Source organism: Pseudopodoces humilis, chromosome 19 (genome assembly GCF_049639895.1).
Source record: "Pseudopodoces humilis isolate 2021_Gansu_Grassland_sample_001 chromosome 19, ASM4963989v1, whole genome shotgun sequence".
NCBI lineage: Eukaryota > Metazoa > Chordata > Aves > Passeriformes > Paridae > Pseudopodoces > Pseudopodoces humilis.
In genome coordinates, this window is record NC_142218.1 from 10,259,946 (window position 1) to 10,284,785 (window position 24,840).

Genomic DNA, 24,840 nt, shown 5'->3' on the forward strand with positions numbered 1-24,840 from the left:
CTGCTCAGGAGAAAAATAACAAAAACAACCAACTTATTTCAACCATGATCCTGGGATCCAAGGAACTTCTACAGCAATTAAAGTACCCCAAGTACTTGTACCCCTGTAAGAGTTTAAATCTCTAACTACCCTAAATTAATTCTACTAGTTCCTCCATCCTAACTTGTTCTTCTAGGTTAATCCTCAACAAAGACCCAGCTGGATAACCAAAAGTTACTCCTCCTTAAAGAAACATTTACATTTCTATAGAAAGACCAGCATTCACAATGAGCAGCTCACTCGGCTGGAATGTGGCTCAGCAAGCTCAGGTTTGAAGCTGGCCAGGCATAGCTGCAGTGCCTTTTTCCTCCAGACCTCAAGCTGAAATTTCACATCATGCAGCAACTCTGGAAAGCTTTCCCGACATCACCCTTCTAAATTAAAAATCCTATTTTATTTTTTTTTTTGCTTTGAAAGCACATGTTTTAGCTGTATGTGATGTATAAAACACTTGGTCCTATTCATTACATAGATGAATCTACTTGTGAAATCCAGGAGCATTTAAGTAAAACCAAGTACAGAACCAATAAGCAGTCATTAAAATAACCACAGAGGTTCACCAGCAGGAGCAGGTAGGGTTTTAGGAGTTCAATACCCTGGAATTAAGAGTGGCACCAAAGAATTCATGAACTAGCACATTCATCAGGTTTTTCACATGCCTAACAAGGTTTTGTTGGGTGTGCACTTCCACGGCAAATTTTAAAATAATTTAAGTTTTTTAATGTAAAAAGAAAAAAACTGCAAGAAATTAAGAAAAAGGAAGAAGGAAAAAAAAGTCACTTGGGATCTTCCTCATGAAAAAACATTTTCATCACTTTGATATGACAAGGACAAGGGGGAATATGAATTTTCAAACTGACAGAGGGCAGGTTCACATTATATATTTAAATGAAACTCTTCCCTTTGAGGGAGGTGAGGCCCTGGCACAGGGTGCCCAGAGAAGCTGTGCCTGCCCCTGGATGTGCCCAAGGCAGGGTTGGATGGGGCTTGGAACAACCTGGGATAGTGGAATGTGTCCCTGCCCATGGCAGTGGGTGGAATGGGATGACTTTTAAGGGCCCTTCCAGCCCAAACCATTCTGTGACATCCTGAATGTACCTGTTGTCCAGAAAGAAATTCCCAAAGAGCTAACAGAAAATCAAATATCCACATCCTTCATATTAACACCAAAAATAAGAAATGGAGGAAAAAAGAACACAAAATCCTCCAGTCTACAACATAACTGGTGAAAAAAGAGCCAACCCCATCATCTTTTGAGTTGCCAGCTGAAATAAAACATAGCTGTAGTACTTCAAGAGATAGAAATAAATAACTTGAAGATAAATATTCATGTGTGTTTAATTCATACACATCTCCTGAAAACATCAAACTGCAGTGTTTCATCTCTGAATGAAAGCTTCAGCAATGATGAATCTTAATTGACTCACGAAATTAGGTTACCAGCAACACTGGATCTAAAACATCTACAAAAATTAGCCAAGAAGCAAATTTAATTGGCAATTTAGATTAACTGTTACGCACTCAAAATCTCTTCAGCCAGAGAACAGCCACACAGACTGCAGAATCCAGGAGAGGATTTTCTTTACCAAGTGAGATTTGTTTCTTACTCCAAAGTTTGAATATAACACCATCTGCCAGATGTCTTGGCAAGATAAAGCTCCCTCTGCAACCACAGCAAGAGAAGGGCAACTTCCTTCTCAAATCTGTTAAATAAAGTGCAGGGAGGCTGAGTGAAGAGGACTCAGCCCACTGTCACTTTTCCATTTCTTTGGAGATTGCAGCTGTCCCTACCACAGGCTTTTATGTAGTTGGGAGTCATTAAATGGCCTGGGGACAGTTCAGTGCCAGCACTTGTAACAATGATGACAACAAACTGAACATCTGAAAGGTTAGCTCTGAACAAATGAGCTGAGTGATTTATGGCAGGCAGAACCATGTGCTGTTCTCTCAGAAATACCAATTTTTGGTGATGCTTCACAGGAATTAAGAGAAAACTGAAACACTACAAGTCTGGCTTTCAAAGGAGTAAAGGCCACAAAACATGTTCCTGCATCAGTACAAATGACAGTAATTGTCCCACACACTAATCACTGTCCCAGCCCAAAGCTCCAGTGCTGCTACCAGAAACATTATTTATTTAACATAAAAATCGTAAAGATTAATCTGGACAGAAAATATGCTCCCAGAATGGCACTCAATTATCTATGGAATCAATGGCTATTCCCCACTTATGCCAAAAATTTTATTCTACAGCCAAGGATACTGGCTTGCAGAACTTCCTTCAAATCTAACAAACAGATCAAGGAAACTTGATTCCAGCAGATTATTATTTTTTGATGCAAAACACTTCATTGAAATTCATACAGAATCCTGTAAATGTTCTCCTTTCTTAACACTACCTCAATATCTGAGACATTTTTCCACCTGAGAGCATCTGGTACAGCATTTGTCAGACTCTGTAACCTTCCCTTGGAAACTATTTCACGGCCCATGACTGTAAAAAATGACAAAATTCTGTTCTGCACACCTCTCCACGCACGATGCATAATGCTAGGTTTGATCAGGAGTGATAAATCAGCTCACTTCTAGCCACACTGTTAAAAAAAATAAATCACTCAATACTGTATTGTAAAACTCGTTATTTCTTAGTTGTTTCCTAAGGATCTGTTTTATCTTGCTTGTAAGAGAGAAGGTGGGAAGTAATCAATAACTCCAAGCACAGTGGCTCTGGACAAAAGTGCAGTAGAAATATAATTAAGCATTTGGGAACACATCTCTGAAGATAAAATTAAGGATGCTTGGGTATTTCTCATCATAATGCAACCACCCCTGCAAATTTATCACTGAAGCTTATGAACATGAAGACAGTTACAGCACAAAACATCACTGGAGAAAACCCCTAGAACAGCAAAAATAGTTATATGTTTGAGTTCATAGATCTTCCTCCTCAAAGGCAGCTTTGTCTCTGTGGACTCATCCTCTGCAGACAGATGCAGGTTTACATCTGCACAAAGTATTTTGCAAATAATTTTCACAGAGACTCTTAGACAATTATGGTAGCAATTATACTGCAAATAAAGCAGGAGGATGATGCAGTGACTAACCCACTGCAAAGCCCTACAGTATAAGAAACTGTATTTTTATGCCTACCAGCAACTCCTCACACACAGATTCCCCAGCATGAGCTCCTGCACACAGCTAACAGACTATTTGTGAGGGGGGTTTTAAGATGATACCACAAATTTGCAAAAGCTTCAGGAAGTCAGGGTTTATTCTATGATTGAATATCCTTTAGAGCTGCATTTATAGTAAATACCTACTGGATTCCAATATAAGGTTGCTACTCCATTTGCTGTTGTCAAGACATTAAAAAAATAAAAACAAAATTAACTTTGACTCCTCAAGACAGGACAAATATCTCCATTTAGAGCCCAGTTTTAATAAAGAATCCACCCAGCTATCTGCTCAGTAACATTAATCCCCTTGGGTAACAAAACGTGCACAGCACTTTGTTTTAAGCAAAATGAGAGCATGTAAACAAAGTTATTTACACCTCTGAAGATGGGCAGCATTTTTGTTCACTATTAAACAACCACTCAATTGTTCTAATGCAAAACCTAGATGAACCCATGCATGGGGCAGTTCTGCTCTCCTGGAAAAGTTCTCTTTCCAGTCAGCACATGCTGCTGAAGGGCCCCTTATGAACAAGATGGTGAGAGAATTCCTCTGGAGCATTAACACACACAAGTTTCATCACTGAGAGCTATTAAAGGGATTCTCATCCTCACTTGATTGCCCTGACACGTTGTAGAGAGCAGAGGAGCTGGTTAGTGAGTTAGTGAACTGAACAAGAGTGATGCGAACCACAGACACCTCAGAATTCACACACTTTACCACCTTCAACCTCCACTGCCTGTCAGTACCACTAGAATCAAAACACATCGAGATCTACTAACATTCTTCTGAGAGCCCTAAAATAATTTACTCAGAAGTGTAAAAATAAAGTCAGTAAAAATATAATGAAGTTATTTATTCAGTCATAAAACACGTTTCTTGACAAATACCCTAAGCAAGCAAACTTTGCAATACCCCAGAGGTTGACAGCATCCCAAGAGCCTTCATCTCATCCAAAACTGACCAGCACAGCAAAGGAATTGGACTGGAGCAGGAACACCACAGACCAATTTGGTCTAACACCAAGCACAGCCATTACGTGGCCAACAGAGCAAAGACAGTTTGAGTTTGGGACTATAAAACCAAGAGGGCCAAGTCTAAAAGGTCCAGCTCTGTTTCTGCAGCTGCAGGGACAATTCACCTTTTGTGCACCCTCCCTCTTACCAGATGGATAAACAAACACATGAGGACAACACTCTGCAGCCTCTGCATTTTCTGAATGGAGAGCTGCTGCAATCTACTACAAACCTGTCTCATTAAATTATGTGCATAATAAAATATACTGAATTAATCTAAATGATCTGTCTAGACCAGCAAATTAATTTCCAATTGTAATTGTATTTAAGGAAAGAAAAAAAAAAATCAAGTTTAAGTAAGCTGTCTATTCTTGTAACTTATTGATCCTGAAAATTAAGACATTATCCTTGTGCACTGAATCAACAGTACATTTTTAAAGAGTATAACTGAAAGTTATGGTAAGCCACATTTGACACATTCTAATTGCTTGTTGCTCCCCTGCAATTTGCTTTTACTAGCCTTTAAGGATAAAAAGTAAATAATTACATCATCATACATTTGCACAGTAATTATTAAGATGCAAGGATTGAGACAATGAATTCTTGAATTCCAAGTTCTGTGCTAGTCTATTCCATAAAATAATAAAACCCATTAAAGATCTGCTATAAAGCATAACCTCTATTTTTTTTTGCAACAGGAAAAACATCAAAGTCCCCTATTTCCAAAGAGGCAAACACAGAGTGACCAACTTGTTCCTTGCTCTCACTTTCCAATTTATTCAGCTTGGAGAAGACACCCATGTGATCAGCTACATATTTGCAAGCTCAGCAACAGCAGTAAAGTTCTTGAGCACTCCATATTCAACACATACTCTTAGCACGCCTCATTTTGTGCATTTCTTCCACCAGTTGTAAGAACCAAACATTTTAGTTACTTCACAAAGAAGAGACTAAACACTAAGCATTTTACAACATCATACCAGTGTCAAACAGACATTTCCAAGAGGCAGGTGACAAAACTGATGCTGAGTGAAGGACTAGAAAAATGGCACCTTGTAAACAGAAGGCCTAGATATGAACAGCATGATGTAACATTGCATTTGTTCAAGGACAAGCTACTTCAAATACCAAAGCTAATAAATTATCTGCTTAAAAATTCAGCATACTTGCAGGCTAATCTTGCTTTCAAACAACAGAAAAAAAAAAATCATCTGACTGGCACTACAAACAGTTATTTAAAAATATAGTTTTATCAAAGCAAAAAAAGCCTGGTTGGGATGTCTTCCAGCCAATACTAAGATAACAGAAAGCAAAGCTTTCCACCTTTGTTCTAGGTCAGCATATGTGAAGTTCACACAGTAGAATTCACAAGAAGAAAGACTGAAAGAAATACCAGTTGAAACAGGTCATAAGACCTGCCAGCAAGTACATATCATGGAAAGCAGTAACAGTATTAAAAGTGACTTAAAGAAAGCATCCAAGAGTAGAAACGATCTTCTGTGATCAGTTACCAAATAACTAATAACCATGCTGCTTTTCAATATTTCATCAACTGAAACCTTTATCCCATCTAGTCTTTAACTACCTGTAGGAACAGGGCTTGTCATGTAATCACTATTTTCTATCTCAAACTTTTGCCTTCTGTTTCTAAGATTATTTTGGCTTGGCTGAAGAGCCAGTTCTGGAAGAAAAATGCCATATTTTTTCCTGGACAGCAGACATCTCAGCATTTCCTTTTGAGGACTTCCTGAAGTTACAAATTCATCATGAGGTGCTGTTGATTCAGGAAAGCAACAATAAGAATCACTCCTGATTCTATCCCAAACTGCCCTCAGCTTCCTATCACATGGTCAAACATATGTATGGCTCAACCACTATTTTAAGAAGAAGCTGTGTTTACTGTAACTGAAAACCCAAGGGGTTACTTAGGGGGAAAATCAGCGCTCGGAATTTCTTGCTTCCATGCTAGTTTAGCCAGTTCTCCTACTCCCATCCCACAGCACAGCGCTTCATGTTTGGAAGTGACCCAAGTCACTGCTTCCAGAAATTGCCCTGAGGTTTTAGAAGTCCCTGAGCATGCTAGTGTAAAGTTTGTTCAGAAGATAACACATGTGGTTGCCCCCAGATGGTAACATGAACATGGATTTATAGAAGGTTAAGTTGGAATGATCAGATTTATTTTCCCTTGCATGCAAAGCTTTAGAAAAGTAATCACTATGGGAAGACTGGGGTAAATCAACACTGCAGATCTGTGCTTCCTTTTTACTTTTCCTGGAATCTCAATGAAGGCTATGCAATTTAGCTGAGAAAATTCACAGTAAATGAAAGAAGTATCTGCTTACACTCATGATGCTTTGGCAGATACTTCTGAGAGGAAACACAAGGTTATGTCACACATAAAAGCTAGGACGTGATTTTGAAACTACATTTGAAATTCTGGCCTGCAAGTGCTGCACGGTAACAAACTGCTTCCAAAAGGAATCCTGAATCCAAACATACAGAGAACACAAACATGATCGATAACCAAATTAAATAAATGGCATCTTATACCTTTACTACCATGCAGAAGTTCTGGTGGCATGTTAATTAAAAAAAAGCCTTTTTTCCTGCTATTTTTCTCATCTTGCTTGTCTCCTTCTCTGTAAGAGAAACATCGAGTAGGTAACTGAAAAACAAAATAAAAAAAAAAAGCCAACCCCAAATAAACCCCAACTGCTCGCTGTGCTTCAGCTGTGACCTAAAAGGCCCCTTGAGGCTCCTGTACTGTGCTGAAACCGAGCCCAGCACAATCCTATAGGGAGCCGGGTGTCGTAGACTCCTTTGCTTAACTACCCAGCTGCAAAAGCAATCGGAGAAACACGGCAAAATTAGAAAAAGCCCAACGCTGGGGCTGACGGAGCTGCACTGACCCGCACCCTCTGCACAGCAGCGTCCTTCAGCCCCCGCTCCCTGCCCGGCCCGGAGAGCACAGAGGATGGGGGGGAACGGGCAGGGCTCGGCCCTGGATGGCATCGGGCACCGGGCACGGCTCAGCACCGGGCACGGCTCTGCACCGGGCACGGCTCTGCACCGGGCACGGCTCTGCACCGGGCACGGCTCAGCACCGGGCACGGCTCTGCACCGGCAGAATCACAGCACCCAGCACGGGCTCAGCACCTCACCCCGGCGCTGCCGACGCTGCAGCTCGGGCCTGCGGCCCGCAGCGCCCCGAGACACCCGGGCGGGTCAAGGCACCCTCGGCCACCGGGATGGGAGGGAAGCGCTGGGGCAGGGGCTCCCCCGCCCCCCCCCGCCGCGCTGACAGCGCGGCCCGCTGAGGACGGACCCCCGAGCCGGGCCCGGACGGGGCTGTGGCGGTGCTGGGGCCGGGGAGGGGAGCGGAGAGCCCGAGGGAACGGAGCGGGGAGCGGAGCGCGGCGGCCCCGGGCCCGGCCCGCGGCGTTACCTGCACCGGCTCCAGCGACGGCACCGCGGACACCGAGGCGGAAGTGCGGCCCTGGCCGTCGTGGATTGACAGGCACCTTCGCCAATCGCAGAGCGCGGCCGCGCCCCGCCGTTGCCAAAGCGACGAATCAGCTCCCCCGTTCTCCGCTGGGAGGCGGGGCGAATGCTAATGAGGCGCCGAACCTGACCGCCCCGGGCCGCGCCACCGCTGGGGAGACCGCTGGCCAATGGCGCGGGGGGTATGCAGATGAGGGCGTGGTTATGTAAATGAGGCGGTACCGGCAGCCCCCGGGGCGCCGAGAGGCTTCACCGAGCGCGTTCCCAGAGGTTTTTGGGGTTCCCCCCGCACGGATGAACGCCTTGTGGCTTCTCTGACCTGTGTGGTTTGTGGGACCCTTGAGACAGCAGCTGATTTCAGAGTGAAGTTTGGCTCGCTGCAAACTCAGTAGAAAGATGTGTCATTCTGAAAGAGAGGTGGACGCAAGGGTGGCTCTGCTTTATCAGTCTCCTGATGGTTTGCCTGGGTGGGGGTTTTCAGCTGCATATTTACTTGTAGATGCTGTAGCTAGATGAGGGCTAATATGAAATCAAGCAGATTTGTGGGGTTATATAACTTACAGGCCAGCACCCCTGTGATTATGAATTCCTTCATCCCATTGACATCCTCCATGCCCTGTCACTTGGAGCAGCTCAGTGGACATCTCAAAACCCCAGAGAAATGGTCCACAAAGCCGTGTATGAGTATGAAATGGTAGGGAGTAAAGGAGGGAGATGAGACACAAATACTTATCCTCAAAATTATCATTTACCGTTGATTCAGCTCTCAGTGCAAAGCAGATACAGGGATGAGCAGATTAATTCTGCAGCACAAACTAATTCATCAGAGTTGGATACAGATGTTCTTTAACAAGGGAACGGCTGCAAGGGCAGTGGGGAAAATCATCACAAAATCTGAAGCACTCCTTTGCTGCAGAGTTCCCTCCTGCCATCCCCAAATACTTTTGTTGGCACACTGTTAATTCTGTAGTATTACTCACCCCTAAACGGGCTGACAGCTCCTGGCCAGCAGCCACATGCTGACAATGTACGAGACAAGAATTAACACTGATAATGCTCCTTGCCCTGGCACAAGTGTAAGCATTTAATGAAACCTCCACGGCGAATTTCTCACACGTGTTGGGATTGAGGAGTGTTTCAGGGTGGGCACAGCTGCCTCCAAGGATGTCTGTTGGTCCTTCTAAATCCAGACTTGTCATAACCACGTGTTGTTTCACCCTTTCATATACCCAAAGTTCTTGGACTCATCTTTAGGGAGCACAAATCTTTGGCACTAAAGGATAATTTGCATCACTCCAAATATGTTTATAAGGTTTTCCTGATTTGCCCAGAAATACAATTTTTCCCCGTAAGCTCCAATTCAGCTACCCCTCTTGGATTGCTCAACATTATAAGTCTCAACATGAAGCACAGAAATATTTCTGCTGCAGCTTTTAAGCAAAGTCCCACAAACAGAAAGTAATCAGGTATTTATTATTTTCTGACAGTGCAGGCCTTTGTCATGACTAAGCAGCTGATCTGGAAGAGTTCTCCAAAAGGACCATGGCAAATCCACTGATTAGATGACCAAGATATACTGAATTTTTGTAGCTTTTTCTGGTCTTAATTGAAGGCAAGGGCATCCTTCTCCAGGCCAGTTTGTAAGCATTTCAGTTAGATTTCCATGTTTAGCAAAAATGAGGATAATTGACAATTTCTTCCTTTGTTAAATATTCAGGGCTATTCTCTAGTAATCTTACACCATAAAACCCCAAAACTGGACATGGAGAAGAATTTAACTCTGTATTTGTCTCCCTTCTGCACTGGCAATGAGGGAAGAGAGCTTTACCTTCTAAAGGAGATGTTACAGAAATTTTCCCTTGTTGGCAAAGTTTTGCAGTGTTAAAGTAATTAAACAGGGGGTTTACAGTGAAAAGTATTGGGAAACCGTCTCAGGCATAGGTGTAACCATCAGCTCCACCTATAACAAACCCAACTGCTTCCCTCCTGTGGAGAAACAAAATCCACTTAGAAAACTGATTACAGCAAGCCTTCTCACTGCAGCAGATTTGGGAAACCTAAATGGTGATACAAGGGCAGAAAATGGAAAACCAAAAACATCTAGAGATGTTGATGTAGAGATACTGCAAGGAAATGTGGCACGTTGCAGCACAAATAGTGATTGTCAGCAGTCAATCCATCGCCCATAGGACATAGGCAGAAACAAAGGCCTCTTCCCTCCTCCTCCGGATCACCCAGTAGCCAAAGCAGTCACTCAGTCCCAACATGTTTGGGCAAGTTGTCCACCCCTGCCATGGGAAGCTCTTTTTAGTCCGTGACTCCTTGCCAGGGAGTTTCAAAACCCAACCCATTTGTTTAGTGAAGGCTCCAGCATCTCCAGCTCGGTGCTGCATGTCCCTGCTCCCGGCCGGAATTCCCAGCCCCCCGTGCCTCCACAGCCTTTCAGAGCCACAGCAGTGTCCTTACAGCTCTGTGCCAAATGTCCTTGGAAACGCGCCCGGCGCTCCTGCTCACCAACAGCTTCACCTTACAAGAGTGAGGGGCTTGTCCGCACTTGAAAGATTTTTTGGATTAAGGGACAGTGTGAATTGAAAGCAGAATGGGAATCCCAAAATATCTCTGGGGAAGAAAGGCACTGAGTTTTCAGAGCAGTTGATGGAACAGTTTTCAGGGTCTCTCTCTTCCTGCATCCCCATATGAGTGAGCCAGACACTGCTCTGCAAAACGGGAAATTCCAAATCTTCCAGAATCCAAATAATAAAGTCTACCTCATTTTAAAAGACGGGAATTTTGACTTCTATTACTGCCAATAGAACTCAAAATTCCCCTCTTTTAAAATGTGTTTCATGCTGCTGGCACTGAAAAAGGGAAGATAGCGTGAAAGAGCTACAGTCACAGAATTTTTTTAATATAAGAAAATATTAAAAAAGCACACATTGATAATAGTGATAAGGCTGTAATGAAAAACGTGGTAATGCTGAAACCACATGAATTTTAACCAGTACCTTGAAGAAAAGCAATTCAAGAGAAAAAGGAATCTGTAAATAATGAGGAACATGGCAAAAGCTGAATAAGTAGAAATAGCCAGTCTGTTAAAAGGCTGAATAAGCATGTTCTTTGTAATGGCATGGAAAGGAAAAGACACAACAGCCTGTATCCTCCGCTTCAGTGATAATTTCCCTGGGAGCTGCACCCATTCAGCTGAGGGCAATTCAGGGGCTGAGCCGCTTCCATTCAATATAAAATAAAGTTTCAAGAATCTCTGTGGTCAAAGTTGTGAAAGCTTAAAAACCCGAAAGTGCGAGGGGCTTTCTGCAGGAAGCCAGAAAGTTTATTAAAAACATGTTTTCTCACAAAGTCTAGACACAATCACAGAATCACAGGATTGTAAAGGTTGGAAAGGACCTTTAAGATCATCAAATCCAACTGTCACCACCATATTCAGCATTAAAACATATAAAACACAACAGTGCCATATCCACAGGTTTTTGGAATGTGTGATGTACCCCTCTGCTAAACCCTGAATTCTTCTAGCTCCAGGTATGACTTCTGGTGCTGGAAAATCCTGTTCCTGGAGCTGAGTAGAAACGAGCAGGAGCATGTGCTTGGGATAAAAAATATTTGGGCCAAAGTAGCTCACTTTCACACATCATCTTCCCTGGGATGGAAGTCCATGAGGTTTTTGCATATTCATGGCAGGGAAGATGGGGATGGATCAGACTTAACTCACAACTTCAATCCTTCACACACCTGTACAGGATTTGGGGAGCTCACAAGGGGGTTACTGTGGAACCTGACTTTTAGGAACCCCCTCCCAATAAGGGCTGGTACATGTGAGCTTCAGCCTGATTCCAAGAATAGATCTGAAGAAACTTTATTTTACTTTCTTTTTATTTTGGCTGTGCACCACTGCTGCGAGTTGATCTGTCTTCAGTCAGTGATGCTTTACATACTAAGAGGTGTTTCATGGTCAAACTTAGCCACAGAAGCATCTTATTTAGAATTAATTCCCACATCTGGGTTTAGCTATGTGTACAGCAGCGAGGTGAGTGACCCCTGGACTCTTGGGACCACATTTCCCTCTATGATGTCAGTAGATCAATTCAGCAGCTCGTGTGAGGCTTCTTTCTGGAAACTCAAGTCAATAGAAGTTAATTATACTTATTGATGCAAGGTCAGAATTGACGTGGGAGTAAAATTTAACCTGTCTGAGTGCTTCCTTGGTAACTTCCCTCTGTCACCAGGATCTCACTCAGGGAAGCAGCTGAGCAGGGTGGGTGTGCACGAGGCAGAGAGAAGGGAAGCTCCTCATAGACAACAGTGGAAGGAATATTTCCTTCTGGATATTCCCTGTGCCAGGTCAGACAGATTTCTACTGCCCAGGTTAGATGTTACTGATGTTGGCTAATTTAATTTCATTATTCACTAAATTCAATACTGTTGTTTCAGCAGCACAGGCTTTCCCTGAGGCAGCACCAATTCCCCCTCCATTTTGATGGCTTTGTGGATGAAGGGACAGCAAAGAACTGTTCTCTGTGGCATGCACATGTATTTCCCAAGTGTTCCTGGTGGCATATCTGCACTGTGCCCCCCTGACAGAGGTCACAGCACAAAGACAGCTGCCCTGACACCCAGGCTGCCACCTTCTCACGATGCAGCAGAGAGCTCAGGCACCCACTGACCCCAGGAATGGGTCAGGACAACTCAGCCCTGCAGTTTTGCGAAAAAATCCCTGGATTTTAACCCTGTGACTTGTGACAACTAGCAACACTTACAAAAAGAAAAAAATGAATATAGGGAAGAAAGATAAAAACCCACACTGTGTAAAGCAGTCTGTCAGCTGTGTTTACTGATATAGATTGTTTTAGCATGTCATTTTCTCTTGCTCAGTAAAATTAGCACCTTTGATACAGCAAATATTTATATGCACATATTACTTGCTAGAATTGTCTCCTGCACTTTATAACAAAGTCCTGTCCACTTGTCCTAGGCAACCACTAGAACAAACTAATTAGTAATTACAAATTCACACATATGCATCAAAACAAGATCCAGGTTAATTTTACAGTGCCACTGTATTTTCTGTGCTTAAAAATTAGCATCTCAACTTTCCCAAAATAAATTATGCTAATGTACAGACTGGTTTTAAAAAGGTCTCATCATGAAATTCCACCCTGAAAAAAAAGGTAATGAAGTAAATAAGATATTTGAGCACGAACAAAAAGAAAAAAATCAGATCCTGTCCCAGATCCTGTCCCAGATGGAGTTGGGAAGCTTGGCTCTGGATCTGAAGGCTGCTACACAAGAAATCCCCGACAGGCAGACAAACTAATGTGCCTCCCTCATCAGCTTCTGTGTCAGCTACAGCTGACTCTATTTACTTTTAGCCCAGAGAAGGAGCTGGGAGCAGAAGGAAAAGAAGAGAAACCTTCATTGATATTCACAATGCCGTCTTACATGATCAGCATTATTTTTGTCCAAGGAAGCTCTTTCAGAAAATGGGAGAAAACAAGTGATGAGGTGGAAGAACAGCCATCAGAGGGAAAGAAAGAACTCTCTTGTGGAGGAAGGAGTTTGTTTTATTTTGTATTAAAGTACCATGAATCATTTTGGTTTCTGTTTGTATACTGGGTATCAGAAGAGTGGATTCAGTCCAAAGAAAATCCACTTTTTTACCTTAACAAAGCTAAGTGTCAAATCAGATACCTCTAACAACGAAGGCGGGTTGGTGGAGATTGCAGCTCACCCTGATGGTGAAAATCCCCACTTGTCCCCATTTCCATGCAAAATAAACGATGTCCTGAAGCCAGAGCACGGGTGGAAATCCAGGCACTGGGGGTTGGCAGGAGAGTGCCTGCCTGCCTGGGCTGGCCACGCCAGCGTTTCCCAAACTCCACATTCCCGGCCATCCGGCCCCACGGCAGCAGGAAGGAGCCCTGCCAGCTGGCTGCCTGCTGAGGCTTCCAGCAACGAGGGACCATTCTTCCTGCAGCACTGCCCAGGGTTCACATTTCCATGGGTTCTTGTCTCCAGGGATGGGAACCTGGAAGGAGGAGAAGCCGCTTTACCTGCGCGCGGCCGCTCTGGATGAAAAGCACAATGGTATTTTTCCAGCCTTGCCATTCTGGAGGGGATTTTGCAAGTTCTCTCTCCTTGTTTACACTGAGTGAGGGTTTCTCCCTGGCTGACAGAGCTCAATTTTGGCTCCAAGCATGGCATTTACACTGCTGGGAATAATGTCCAAGAAGGCACGACGGACAGGAAACTTCTAATTGACCACGATGTGATTCATTGGGAGGCTCACGCTCTCTGAGTTAAAACAGCATCAATAAAAAAGAGAAATCACTGAAACCCCCAGGCTGTCTGGCAATCAAGTGCCCCAGGAGCCTTGACCTGCTGTTGTGGGATGGCCAGGGCTGTTTGCTGCAGGTGCAGCTGGGCTGGAGCTGCTGCAGCCCCTCACATGCAGCTCAAGCAGGGTCCAGCAATGGCTCTCCAGATGCAGCCACTGGTTTTTGGGAAGTGGATTTGCACAGGCCAGGAAAAACAGCCCTTCTGTGGGAGCATGGAGGCAGAAGGAGTAAAGACTGAGGCAGGAAGGAGTGGGGTGAGGAAGGAGCCAATGAGCCTCACATTTCCTCAAATTCGTCATAGAATCATAGGATTTCCTCAGATTAGTCATAGAATTATAGGATAGCTTGGGTTAGAAGTTTTGGTCCATTCCTTCAAGTAGACCAGGTTGCTCAAAGCCCTGTCCAACCTCACCTTGAACACTTCCAGGGACGGGACATCCATCACATCCATCACTTCTCTGGACAACTTGTTCTGGTATTTTACGAGGCTCATTGTCATTTTTTTCCTTAATATCTACACTGAATCAATCTTTTTTTTTAGTTCAAAGCATCACCCATCCTTGGCAGTGCTCAGATCACCCTGGGAGTTCTTCTAACCCGGAGAGAGATGCGTCTGGAGCAGCCCTATGCCAAGAGAGGTGACACAAGTGATCTTTCAGCCAGAGTAAACTTTATTCAGGTTTTATTAGGAAACAAGCATTATCTGTTCACAAGAGCAGCCTTGTGAGGCTGCACATGCTCTCACTGCCTCAGGCAAACAGAAGTGGAAGGACTTTTTCCTATCTTTTGTGTGTGCAGCCACTATTTAATGTAAATGTACTTACCAGAAATTGAATAACTCCCACACCAGTAATTTTATACCCATCCAACATTTAAATTATGAATGCAATAATCTGCAGCACCACGACTCATAAGGCAAGGCTAGAATTCCCGAGGCAAGAAAAGTCTATTTTTAGAACTTTGCAGTTGAGATTTTTACTAGATTTAGAAATTTGCTCCCTTCTGCTGCCTCAGGGGTTAATTTGCGTGCAAAGTTTCAGGGTTTTGTTTTTCCTGAAACCAGCAAAATAAACAAGCTGCTTTCGGGGGAAGGAGTGTGAGAAGAAATCCCCATGCCCGGGTGAGGGATTGCCTAACAGGGTTACTCTGAGGCAGAGAAGTGATGAAATTGGTTGTTCCTCTGAGAGCATCCCCTGGCTGGGCTGTTCCTTGCCTCAGGAGTGGTGTGTGTTTCCCCTGAGCAGGGACTCTGCTGGAATCCTTCCATCTTTAGTCTGGGTAGCTGGCAGCAGTTTCACAGAAGATGCTCCTGACTCATATTTGCAAATGTCATTTAAAATCTTGGGTTATTTTCTTCACTATGCTTCTTAAGGGTTTGTTTTTTTAATCTATTTCGGGGACTTGGTGTCTTACTTGTTGCTTTTCTTCTCTGTGTGGTACCAAGGAGAGACCAAAGCAGTGCAAAACTCTTGTTTCCCTCTGTGTGTGGCAATAGCAGAAAACAAATGAGAAAAAAGGACCAGATGCACCCCAATAATCAGAAGCTCCTTTCTGCTGGGCCCCACGAGGGATGTGTGTCATGCAGAGAGCATGGAGGCAGCTCTGGTTCAGGCTGAGCAGCTCAGGGTTTCATCACTTTTTGTGTCACATGAAGGAATTTATCAGCAGGGCTTATAATAGCTGGTGGATGAGATGTTGTGCTCCTTCCAAATCAGGACTGTAGAGTAATGTTCTCCATGCCAAGCTCCAGCTGGAATTACAGCCTGGTGAGAAATCCCAGCCCTGGCACTCTCCTTCCTTGACAAATCACCCCAATGCCATTTCTTAATCAAAGGCTGCCAAAATGGGAGCTCTAACACCACCTTGCCTGCCCAAACCCAGCTGAGTGGCTGCTTGGTGGCAAGAGTTAAACAGTTATTTTGTCTCTAAATATCATCTGTGGACCATGTACAGAAAAAGATGTTAAATCTCTGACTTCCAATACCCTGTGAAAGGCTCTAGCAGAGTAGGTGGACATTAATTTCCTCTCCTCTGCAAAGTAATGCACTGCTTTCCCCGATGTCATCAGGCTTTGGTTGTGCTTGAGGGAAAAAATATTAAAAAAAAAAAAAAAAAAAAGAAAAATACTGTGGCAAATGAAGATGCAATTCTTTTTAAACATTGTCTTTTTGAGAGGTAACAGCAACAAAAATTACATGAAGATGAAAGAGAAAAGAGGTTGTGCTCAAGGATAACTCAAAAATAATATGGGACAGTTGCTGAGCAACTCTCCAGTGCAAAGTATTGCTATTTTCTGGTCCCTTCCCCCATCTGCACAAGAGAGATGGTGTCTAGTTACTGGTCAAAGAAAAAGTCTGTGTGATTGCCTGGGTACAATTAGATCTAAGGTTTTTGCAAACAGCTCCTATCAATCAGCCTCGAGCCATTGATCTTACATCTAAAGCACTTATTGGGAAATAAATTATGTTTTTTTAATCTAATCCACTATTACAGATTCCTTTCTTCCTTTTTGAGGCTGGGTAAATAAAATTCTTCCATCAGAACTTGCTTAATAATTATGCTGGACACACAGTGGACCAAATCCTGAGGGTGAAGCAAAGTGAGGACTCAGAAGCTAAAGGCTGATTTCTTTTTCTCTGGTCTTTTCTTTTTTTGTTGGAAGAGCTATTCTTTAACCAGGCATTGCACAGTGCTAAATGCATTCCAATAACCAGGGTATTGTCTGTTATCTGCCTCAAGCTGAGAAGCACATGTGCCACAGGGCCTGAGCACTTTACCTTTCTCCTCCCACAGTGGGTCCGTCCTTGTCCTGCTTTTGTGCAGCTGCTGGCACTTGGTTCCAGATGCAAAAGTGCTTTTTTCCTCCAGGAATGGATTGTCAGTATCCAGCATCAAGATTGCACTGAGACCATCAGATGGAGGGGCAGATGCTGTGACAGCTCCATAGCAGGGCTGGGACACAGCTCAGGTGATGCCATCCCTAACTCAGAGATATTGAGATCTCTGATAACCATGGAAATGTATTATGTCATTTTATCACAGAAGGGAATAAATGCCTCAGCTCAACACCAGCCTGCAGAAATGGGGGGATCCCACTTTTCCATCTCCCTGTCCAGCAGGGCAGGATGGAGATGTGACAGCATCACATTGTGCTCCCCACTGGGAAGGGTCCCTGTGAGCACCCCGGGAGTGGGGTCAGCCACAGGGTCAGGGGCCACAGAGCCCCTGCTCCACTCCTCTTCCCAGGGGATGGACCTGAGGCAAAACAGATGCTTGACCCACAGCAACATCAGTGTGACAAGGCTTGCCCTGCTATTTCCCAGTGTGTTTTGTTGGTTTTTTTTTAATACCCCTTTGAAAGCAGTGCAGCCAGCTCAGCTCTGCCTCTTGGATGCTGGCAGGCTGCCACCCTTTAATTAAGCCCGCTGTTATGTCTAATGCTGGTGGCAGCATTTCAGGGCACCAGCACAGAGGCTGTGGGAGTGGGAGCAGGAGATGAGGTGGCTGCAGAGCTGTGTGGTGACTCGGATGTTCGGGCTAACATGCCAAAGTAAAAGTGTTGATTTTATCCTCCTCACTGGTCAGATCAGCTTGTGAGCACAGATCCAGCCAGGCCACAGAAAAACTCCTTTTCCTGCAGGGAAGAGGGCAGCTGAGAGCAGAGAGCATTGGTTTGAAACCTCACCCCTCACTTCATGGCACCAAAGCACTGCCAGAGACTCTCTGAAATCGCCTGGTACCTGGGTGTGTGCACAGAGCCAGCTCAGCAGCTCAGCACTCCACTCACCTTCAGCCTGTGCACAGGGACCACACCTGGGAGAATGGACCTGAGCTGAGCTTCCAGCCCAGCTGACAGGAGCAGGGATGGAGACAGGGACAGCTTTAGCATCTCTCCCTGTGCTGGAGGCCAGACTGCAGGTAAATTCTGGGCAGTTTTCCCTCCACTTCTGGCTGGTCCACACAGAGCAGCTCAAATTCATGTCAAGTGCATCAACAAAGTGAGCTGTTGCCAGGTACATTTCACTGCTACACAGCCTCTTTGCTTCAAGTTGTGACTTGAACACTTGAAGAATGAGCAGTGCATTCTTCAGCCTCAGTCCTCCTCACACAACTCCCAAGAGCACAACTCTGTTCCTTCCTCTCCTCTCCACGCAGCTGCTGTCGTTGTGCAGGATTGGATTTCAATGTCACTGTGCAATGACCATGCACAGGTCAGGATGATGAGGCACAGCCAGGAGTGTGCAATCCCAAATCCAGGCTCCTGCAGCTCCCTGTCCCCACAGCCAGCCGTGGATGCTTTGGAAAATTAGCCTCGCATTGCAAAACACGTTGGGATGCAAACTGGGATGTGGGACTCTGCCACCACCAAGTGATCAGTGGAAAGAAGAGAGAACAGCCTGCTCACAGCAGCACTTGTACAACCTCAGACTGGTGCCCAGCACCCTGCAGTTTGTATTCTGCCTCTTGATCTCCAGCAGCTGTGCCCTGCTGCCCCTCCTGATCTCCATCAGGGCAGTTCATCCATCACTCCTCAGCCCCACAAAGCTGAGCTGAGCTGCTTGCACATAATGCCATGGACAGAGCAGTGGTGCAATTAAACACTCTCCTGGTTCTATGCTAATGAGAAGCAGGAACAGAATGCACAATGGCAGATAATTGCAGGTGAACCATTACAGACACAAGCTTCCCTCTTCCTCATCCTTGCACTGTTTTTTCCACTGTTCCACACTTGCTGAGTGCCTCACACAGCAACCAGAGCTCTGAAGATGAGCAGAGCAATAAAAAAGCTCTTTGAACCACATCCCTGAAGCTCCATGAGCCCTGATCATCCCTTCATGCCATGTTTCTGCAGCCCTGCTGGCCAGGGTAGTGAGCAGGAGGTCCACTTCAGGTAGTAGTAAAAGCAGTGTCATTAAAAAACCCAACTTAATCATGATAATTGAATTAAAGGAATATTGTGGAATATTTCCTGCTTGTTTTCAAGAGGGATTGTAACATGCTAAAACTTTTTTGAAATCCAGCTGCTGTAAATAGCAACTCATGTGCTTTCCCAATCGCTTACCTTTCTTGCTCAATACCGAGTATCTATTTAGGAACTGTTTTTCAAAACACTGTGCACTTTGCACAATTAATTTGGGGAAGTCTGTGGTGTGTCCCAATGCTCAAAAAGTGCTGTGAAAAGCTGAGGAGACCACATGTATGAAGTCAACCTATAGAAACAGATAAGCACATTTTTATACATGCAATCTCTGGCAAGATTGCTTAGTAATCATGAAGTGTTTTGAAACAATGCCATAATATTCTTAAATGCCATGTCACATGAAATATTATTCAGAATCACTTCTCTCTCCTTCCCAACCTGCCTGCAAACAAGTGGGATCTGCACAGCCTGGCTGTGGGTGCTGGGAACAGCATCAGCTGTGAGTGGTGCATTATTAACAACTGGAATTATTAACTCTGTTTCAGAAAGCTGTTCTGTGCCTCTACACAGAGTTGTTTGCAAAATTATTTGGAAAATTCATCCTGCACCTGATCCCTCCCTTTTTTAATGAACCATGTCATGCTGTCAGACAATGCTGATGGACAGCATAGAGCAAGGATGAAGGGAAATTGCACCTGAAATGACAGGCAGAGCCTTTCCCACAAAGCACCTCACTCCCGGAGTTAAAGCAGAGCAGAACAAGGGGAGATTAAAAGAGAAATTGCACTGTGGGAGGAGGTGGCAGTGTGGTGGGGAAGGTGAATATCCCAGTTCCTCACTTGCTGCCAAAACTTTTAGCCACCAGGAAGATGCTGAAGGTACCTGGCTCCAGTTAGGTCCCCTCCTCTATTCCCACTTGTCCTGGCTCTGCTTTTCCAGCCACAGCTCCAGTGGCAGCTCCAGGGAGAACCTCTCTGCTCATGGGGCATCGTTGCCTTTTGTCTCCTTCAACATCTGGTTGGAAAGCAGAAGAACTCCCTCTTTGCAGTGACCAGAGATGCCCCTGAGCTCCAGGGGAGCTGTATAACCACTGGAACACTCAGCACCCTCCCTTCGTGCTCAGGTCTGCATCTCATTCCTATTTTTGCTACTCTGCTCTTTTTCCAAGCAAATTACTGAGGAATCCTCCACCTGCCAAGCACCAACCCAACCTTCATCAGATAATACTGCCTGCAAAAGTTTTGAGGGATTTAAGGGATTTTGTGTGGTTGACATTGATTTTCAAGCTTCACAGTGTCTTGTAGGCCCTGTAAAAGAAAGGAAAGAGACAGGTGGGAATGATTTTATGCTTCCCCTCCCTGCTAGGGCTATGTGTCTCAGCCTCCACAGGGAGGAGATGTGTGTGAAGCAAAAGGGTAAGAGGAGTTTCTGTGGCCACTGGTTTTGGGATGAGCAGGTGCAGTTTCTCATGCAGCCTAAAAGGAGATCTGGCTTCTGCATCCCCCAAATTCTTGCTTCTCTACTCTCTGGGCCCACACCATGCAGGAAATTCACTGATTGACCATCATCCTGCAGGTGTTGGATCTGACCAGCGATCCTGCTGTGCTGAGGCAGAGAACAGCCAGAGGGATGACAGCAAGCACCCTTCAGAAGGATGACCCAGCTCCTGCACATCTTGTTTTCTACAGCTCCTGTGTTATTCAATCCGTTAAATTACACTGAAAGTGATTAATGTTCCTTGTCTCCAACTTCTCCTTCCAGCACGGCTGCACTCTGGTTAGGCAGAGGTCAGGACCAGCAGGATGTGATTATTGGAGAGGGAAGGACTTTCAGTTCTTTTTCCCATTTTTTTTTGGTTCCAGGATGTCTGAACTCAGATCACAGCAGCTGTGATATCCAGAGGCAGCTCTGTAGCATTTGGAGTCCCCCAAGACAGCTTTCACAAGAAGATCCCTCTCATCATCACAGTCAGGAAGAGGAGAATCCTGTTACTTACAGCCACAGCAAACTCCTTCTCTTCAGGCCAGAAGCCTCAGCAAAGCCCAGGGTGGCTGATGAGATGGATTTATTTGCTAAAACCCTGTTTGCTTCCAGCCAGACCAATAAAGAGACCTGCTGGAGGTCTCAGCTCTCCAGACCCAGGAGGGCTCTGTTTCCTTTGCCTTGTACTATCTTTGCACAAATCTGATTCCAAATGATTTTTCTAGAGGTTAAATTAGCTTCAGCAACACGGATTTGGGCTTGGAAGAGGAAGGCAGTAGATAACAGCACAGGCAGAAACATCCTGAGCATCTTTGCAGCTTTTCCTGCAGTGAACTGATGCTTCCTAAATGCTTCATCTTCCTCCTGTCACTGTGTCCCTTTTCACTCCTCTTCCCCATGCCTTTGTAGTTGGATGCCTGGCATACTCTCTGTTAGTCTCTGCTGCCTTATAATGAACATCAAAAGAATGAAAAGATGATGAATCAGAGATCAGGACCCAGAGCAGTCGTTAATAGAAGGGAATACATTAAGCACACCACAGCTTAATAGGAAATACATTCTCCGTCTGCCTTTGTTACACAGATCTAAGGGCAGGCTTGGCATTGTCTCAAGCAGACTGAGATGGGGTTGAGACAAGGTTTTTTATGAGAAAAGCCAGGAGTCAGGGAAAATCCTTGTACAGATGAAGGTCTTTCTTAATTAGAGTGATCTGGAGACTGCAGGGCAGGCTTTGGAAGGCAACGGGCAGGCAGGGGGAGCAGCATCCCTCTGGCAGCAAATTCACAACCGGGGAGCTGAATAGAATCCAGCCCCTTCAGAAATGGAGAAGTGGCCACAGTGGCTGACAGGGGTGAGACAGGAAATTTGGCAGAGCTGATGGGGGCTGGAAGGACAGAGGGATGTGTTACCCTCTCCCTAGGAAGGGCATCTTTCTCTGAAGAAAATGTACTTGATAACTGATGCTTAAGTGTTGGACCTCAAACCTCGAGAGGGCTTTTAGAGACACAAACACTTGAAATTCCTGCCTGAAATGGCAGCATCTCCAGGGAGATAACAGAGATGGTGTCTTGGTGAAGGAGGGCTGCCCAAAGGGCCTGGGCAGATGCTGCATCATTTCACAGGAGCCATTGGAGAGGGAGAGAGTAACAACAGGCTTCAGCCCCCTCCTAGACACTGCCCAGCACCTGGGGGCACCAGTTTTCATTATCACAGAAGCCAAAAGGCCAAATAAACAAGATAAAGTTAGCTAGACTGCTGATTCTCCTAATCTCAGAGATTTGTTTGCCCTCTACTCTCCAGAGAAATGTGTTTCCCTCTATTCCATGTTTCTTATACAACCACATATGCTTCAGGATGAAGTGTCATACACAAAATACAAGCTTTGGCTTACAGAAAAATCTCTCAAATACAGTGCCTGAAGGACCCTCCAGCTTATAAGACACCTGATGGGAGCCTCTGGGGACAGCTTGTTCTCTCAACTGCCCTGGCATGACCCAGAAGAAACTCTTGGTTCAGTTAAGTTGGGCAGAGATGAGAGCAAAGTTGTCTATGTTTGTGTTTGCAAGGGATCAGGCACACCCAGGGCTCCATCATCCTCCCTGAGGCACACAAAGAATTCACAGATTTGCATCTTTATAAGGGGAAAGAGAATTGGGCCCATGTTGAGCAGCAATAATGAATTAAACTGAATTAAATTTTGATACGTATTAGAGATATGTTAGTTACTATATAAAGTAATATACTTAATTAGTCCAGGAAGTCTGTTAAATATTACATAAGGTTACCAATGAGCTCCTGCAGGAAGTGAGCGAGCTGACATTTGTAGGTCTCCTCACATGAGAACCTGGTGGTAGCTCTGGAGACATCCACAGACTCCACAAATGGGCTTAAACTCTCCCCCTCTAATTGCTTAGTGACCCAAAGTTTTATGAAGTCTGATGGAATGCAAAGGAGCCCACTGTGCCACAGCTTGCACCATGGCCCAGAGAAGCCCAGCTCATTTCTCTACAGCTGCTCTGTTTTCCATCTGCCTGAGAACAGAGCTGGCTTTGATTAGAAATGTTTTAGTCCTTCCCAAATCTCTTTTTGTCACTCCTTACCCACACTGCTTGCTGCCATTAAGAGTATTAGAAACAAAAGCCAGTCTTGCCTCTTAAACCAGCCCCTGATGGGATCCATCAGGATGGACCATCCCCAAATTTAATGGATACTTTTTCAACAGAGCTTTAACATTCACTCCTCCATGTGGCAAAATGCTTCTAGTGTGGTTGGTAGCAGCTGCACATGGATTTCACATCCTCATATTCAGACCCTGCTGTCTCTATCAGAAAACATCTATCGTTCTGAACAGCAGCTGCCAACTCAGTCCAAGCTGACAGATGCAAGATGACTTCTGGTTTCATTCCCCACTGTGCTCTGAAATTTTCATTTCAAAATACAATACTGAATTGGCCTTGACAAGAATCAGGTGTGAACTCTGATCAGACAGTTACTTCATTACTAATGGCATTACTCATCCTGCTCTGCGGTGTTTTCCTCCCCCAGAGTCATTAAACTCAGCATTCCCCTGTTCACAAAAGTGCTGTTGGATTGAACAAGTATAGAAATATGACTTTTTGTGGTGACAAGGCGATTTGTAATTTTAAGGAGCTTGTTCCCAAGAAGCCAAAAGAAGTCGTGGCAGTTCAAGACTATGAACTATGAAAAGTCTCCCTCTGCTAAAGGATGCATTTTTTAAAGCTTTGAGAGTTGGTTTTGCAGATTATAGCTGGAAATGGAGACAAAGAACAAAGGAAGGAGAGGGAAGAAGGAAGGAGAAGAAAGAAGTGGAAAGGTACAGGACATGTTTTGAGTGGACACACATTGTGCCCAGATGGGGACAGTTCCTCTCCAGAATTTGTGATCCTTCTCATGAACACGGTGGCTTTGTGGCCATTTGCAGCTCTCAGCACATGTTGCTTTGGGCATGGAGATGTTAGATCCTCTCACCTTTCTGAAAGCTGGCTCCCAGGTTACTTCTTAGCATTTTCAAGGATTATTCTGGTCATCATCATCTTTGTTTGACATCAGACTCTCTCAATTATGAACTTTGCAGTATGGTAAGGAAGAGACCTTCTGCCACCAGCAGAAGCTGTTTTGACATCTGGCTGAGCTGGATGAAGCAAATCACCAGGATTTCATCATGTCCCAGCCAGGTTTGAAATGCCGTGCTGGTTTTCAGTCCCGATAGCTCCCCGAGTTTTGCCAGACAAGTTGTTGTTTGGTTTATTTTTAAGAGAAATATATATCAAAGAGTTTCACTGCAAAGGCATCTCCAGCATGAGAAATGCTCCCCTGGCATTTTCTGTGCCCTACTCGTTGGTGCTACAAGTGAAATATTTATACTGAGGGTTTGTGCTGTATCTCGGGGGTCTGGCAAAGAAGGAGCTCAAGGGCTCCTTGAAGATTTTGCCCTCAGCCACTCTGGAATCTCTTTCCTCTGCCACACTACCCTTCTCTTCACCCATGTGTGCTGGTAACTTGTGAAGGGATATCAAAAAAGGGAATTTTCCAAGCAGAATAAACATGTCCCACAATGAAAGGCAAAAGAAAAGGAAATAAAGGGACAGGTTTCATAGTGACAGATACTTGTGTGAATGCCAGAGGACTTTCAACTCTTATCAGTAAAGACATGAACACAAAGAGGTTTTTTTAATAATCTCTTTCTTTAAAGTTTGTTTCAGAGACAATCTGGCTCCATGGGACAGAAGTAAGCAATGGAAAAACTACAGCTTGTGCATATCCTCCTAGTTCTAGGTTTGTAGAGAGCTACCTGTGGGCAAGATGGTGCAGACAAGAGAAGACTTTTTGACTG

At 44.6% G+C, this 24,840-nt stretch overlaps 1 protein-coding gene across 3 annotated transcripts in view; it reads right to left on the reverse strand.

Annotated features, from left to right (window-relative positions):
- The window catches only part of OSBPL2 (oxysterol binding protein like 2), a 33,418-nt gene extending 25,694 nt beyond the window's left edge, over positions 1 to 7,724 (reverse strand). Inside the window, exons 1-2 of one of the 3 annotated variants that reach the window (XM_005524821.3) lie at positions 7,675 to 7,724; positions 6,780 to 6,868 (exon numbers count right to left, since the gene is read on the reverse strand). Coding sequence is in view for 1 of the 3 variants with exons in the window: in XM_014254229.2 (XP_014109704.1) it covers positions 6,780 to 6,810 (31 nt within the window). In the remaining 2 variants the exon portion in view is untranslated. The remainder of the gene's footprint in view (positions 1 to 6,779; positions 6,869 to 7,674) is intronic. The other 2 variants (XM_014254229.2, XM_014254228.2) reach the window with 2 other exon arrangements.
- Between the last annotated feature and the right edge of the window lie 17,116 nt (positions 7,725 to 24,840).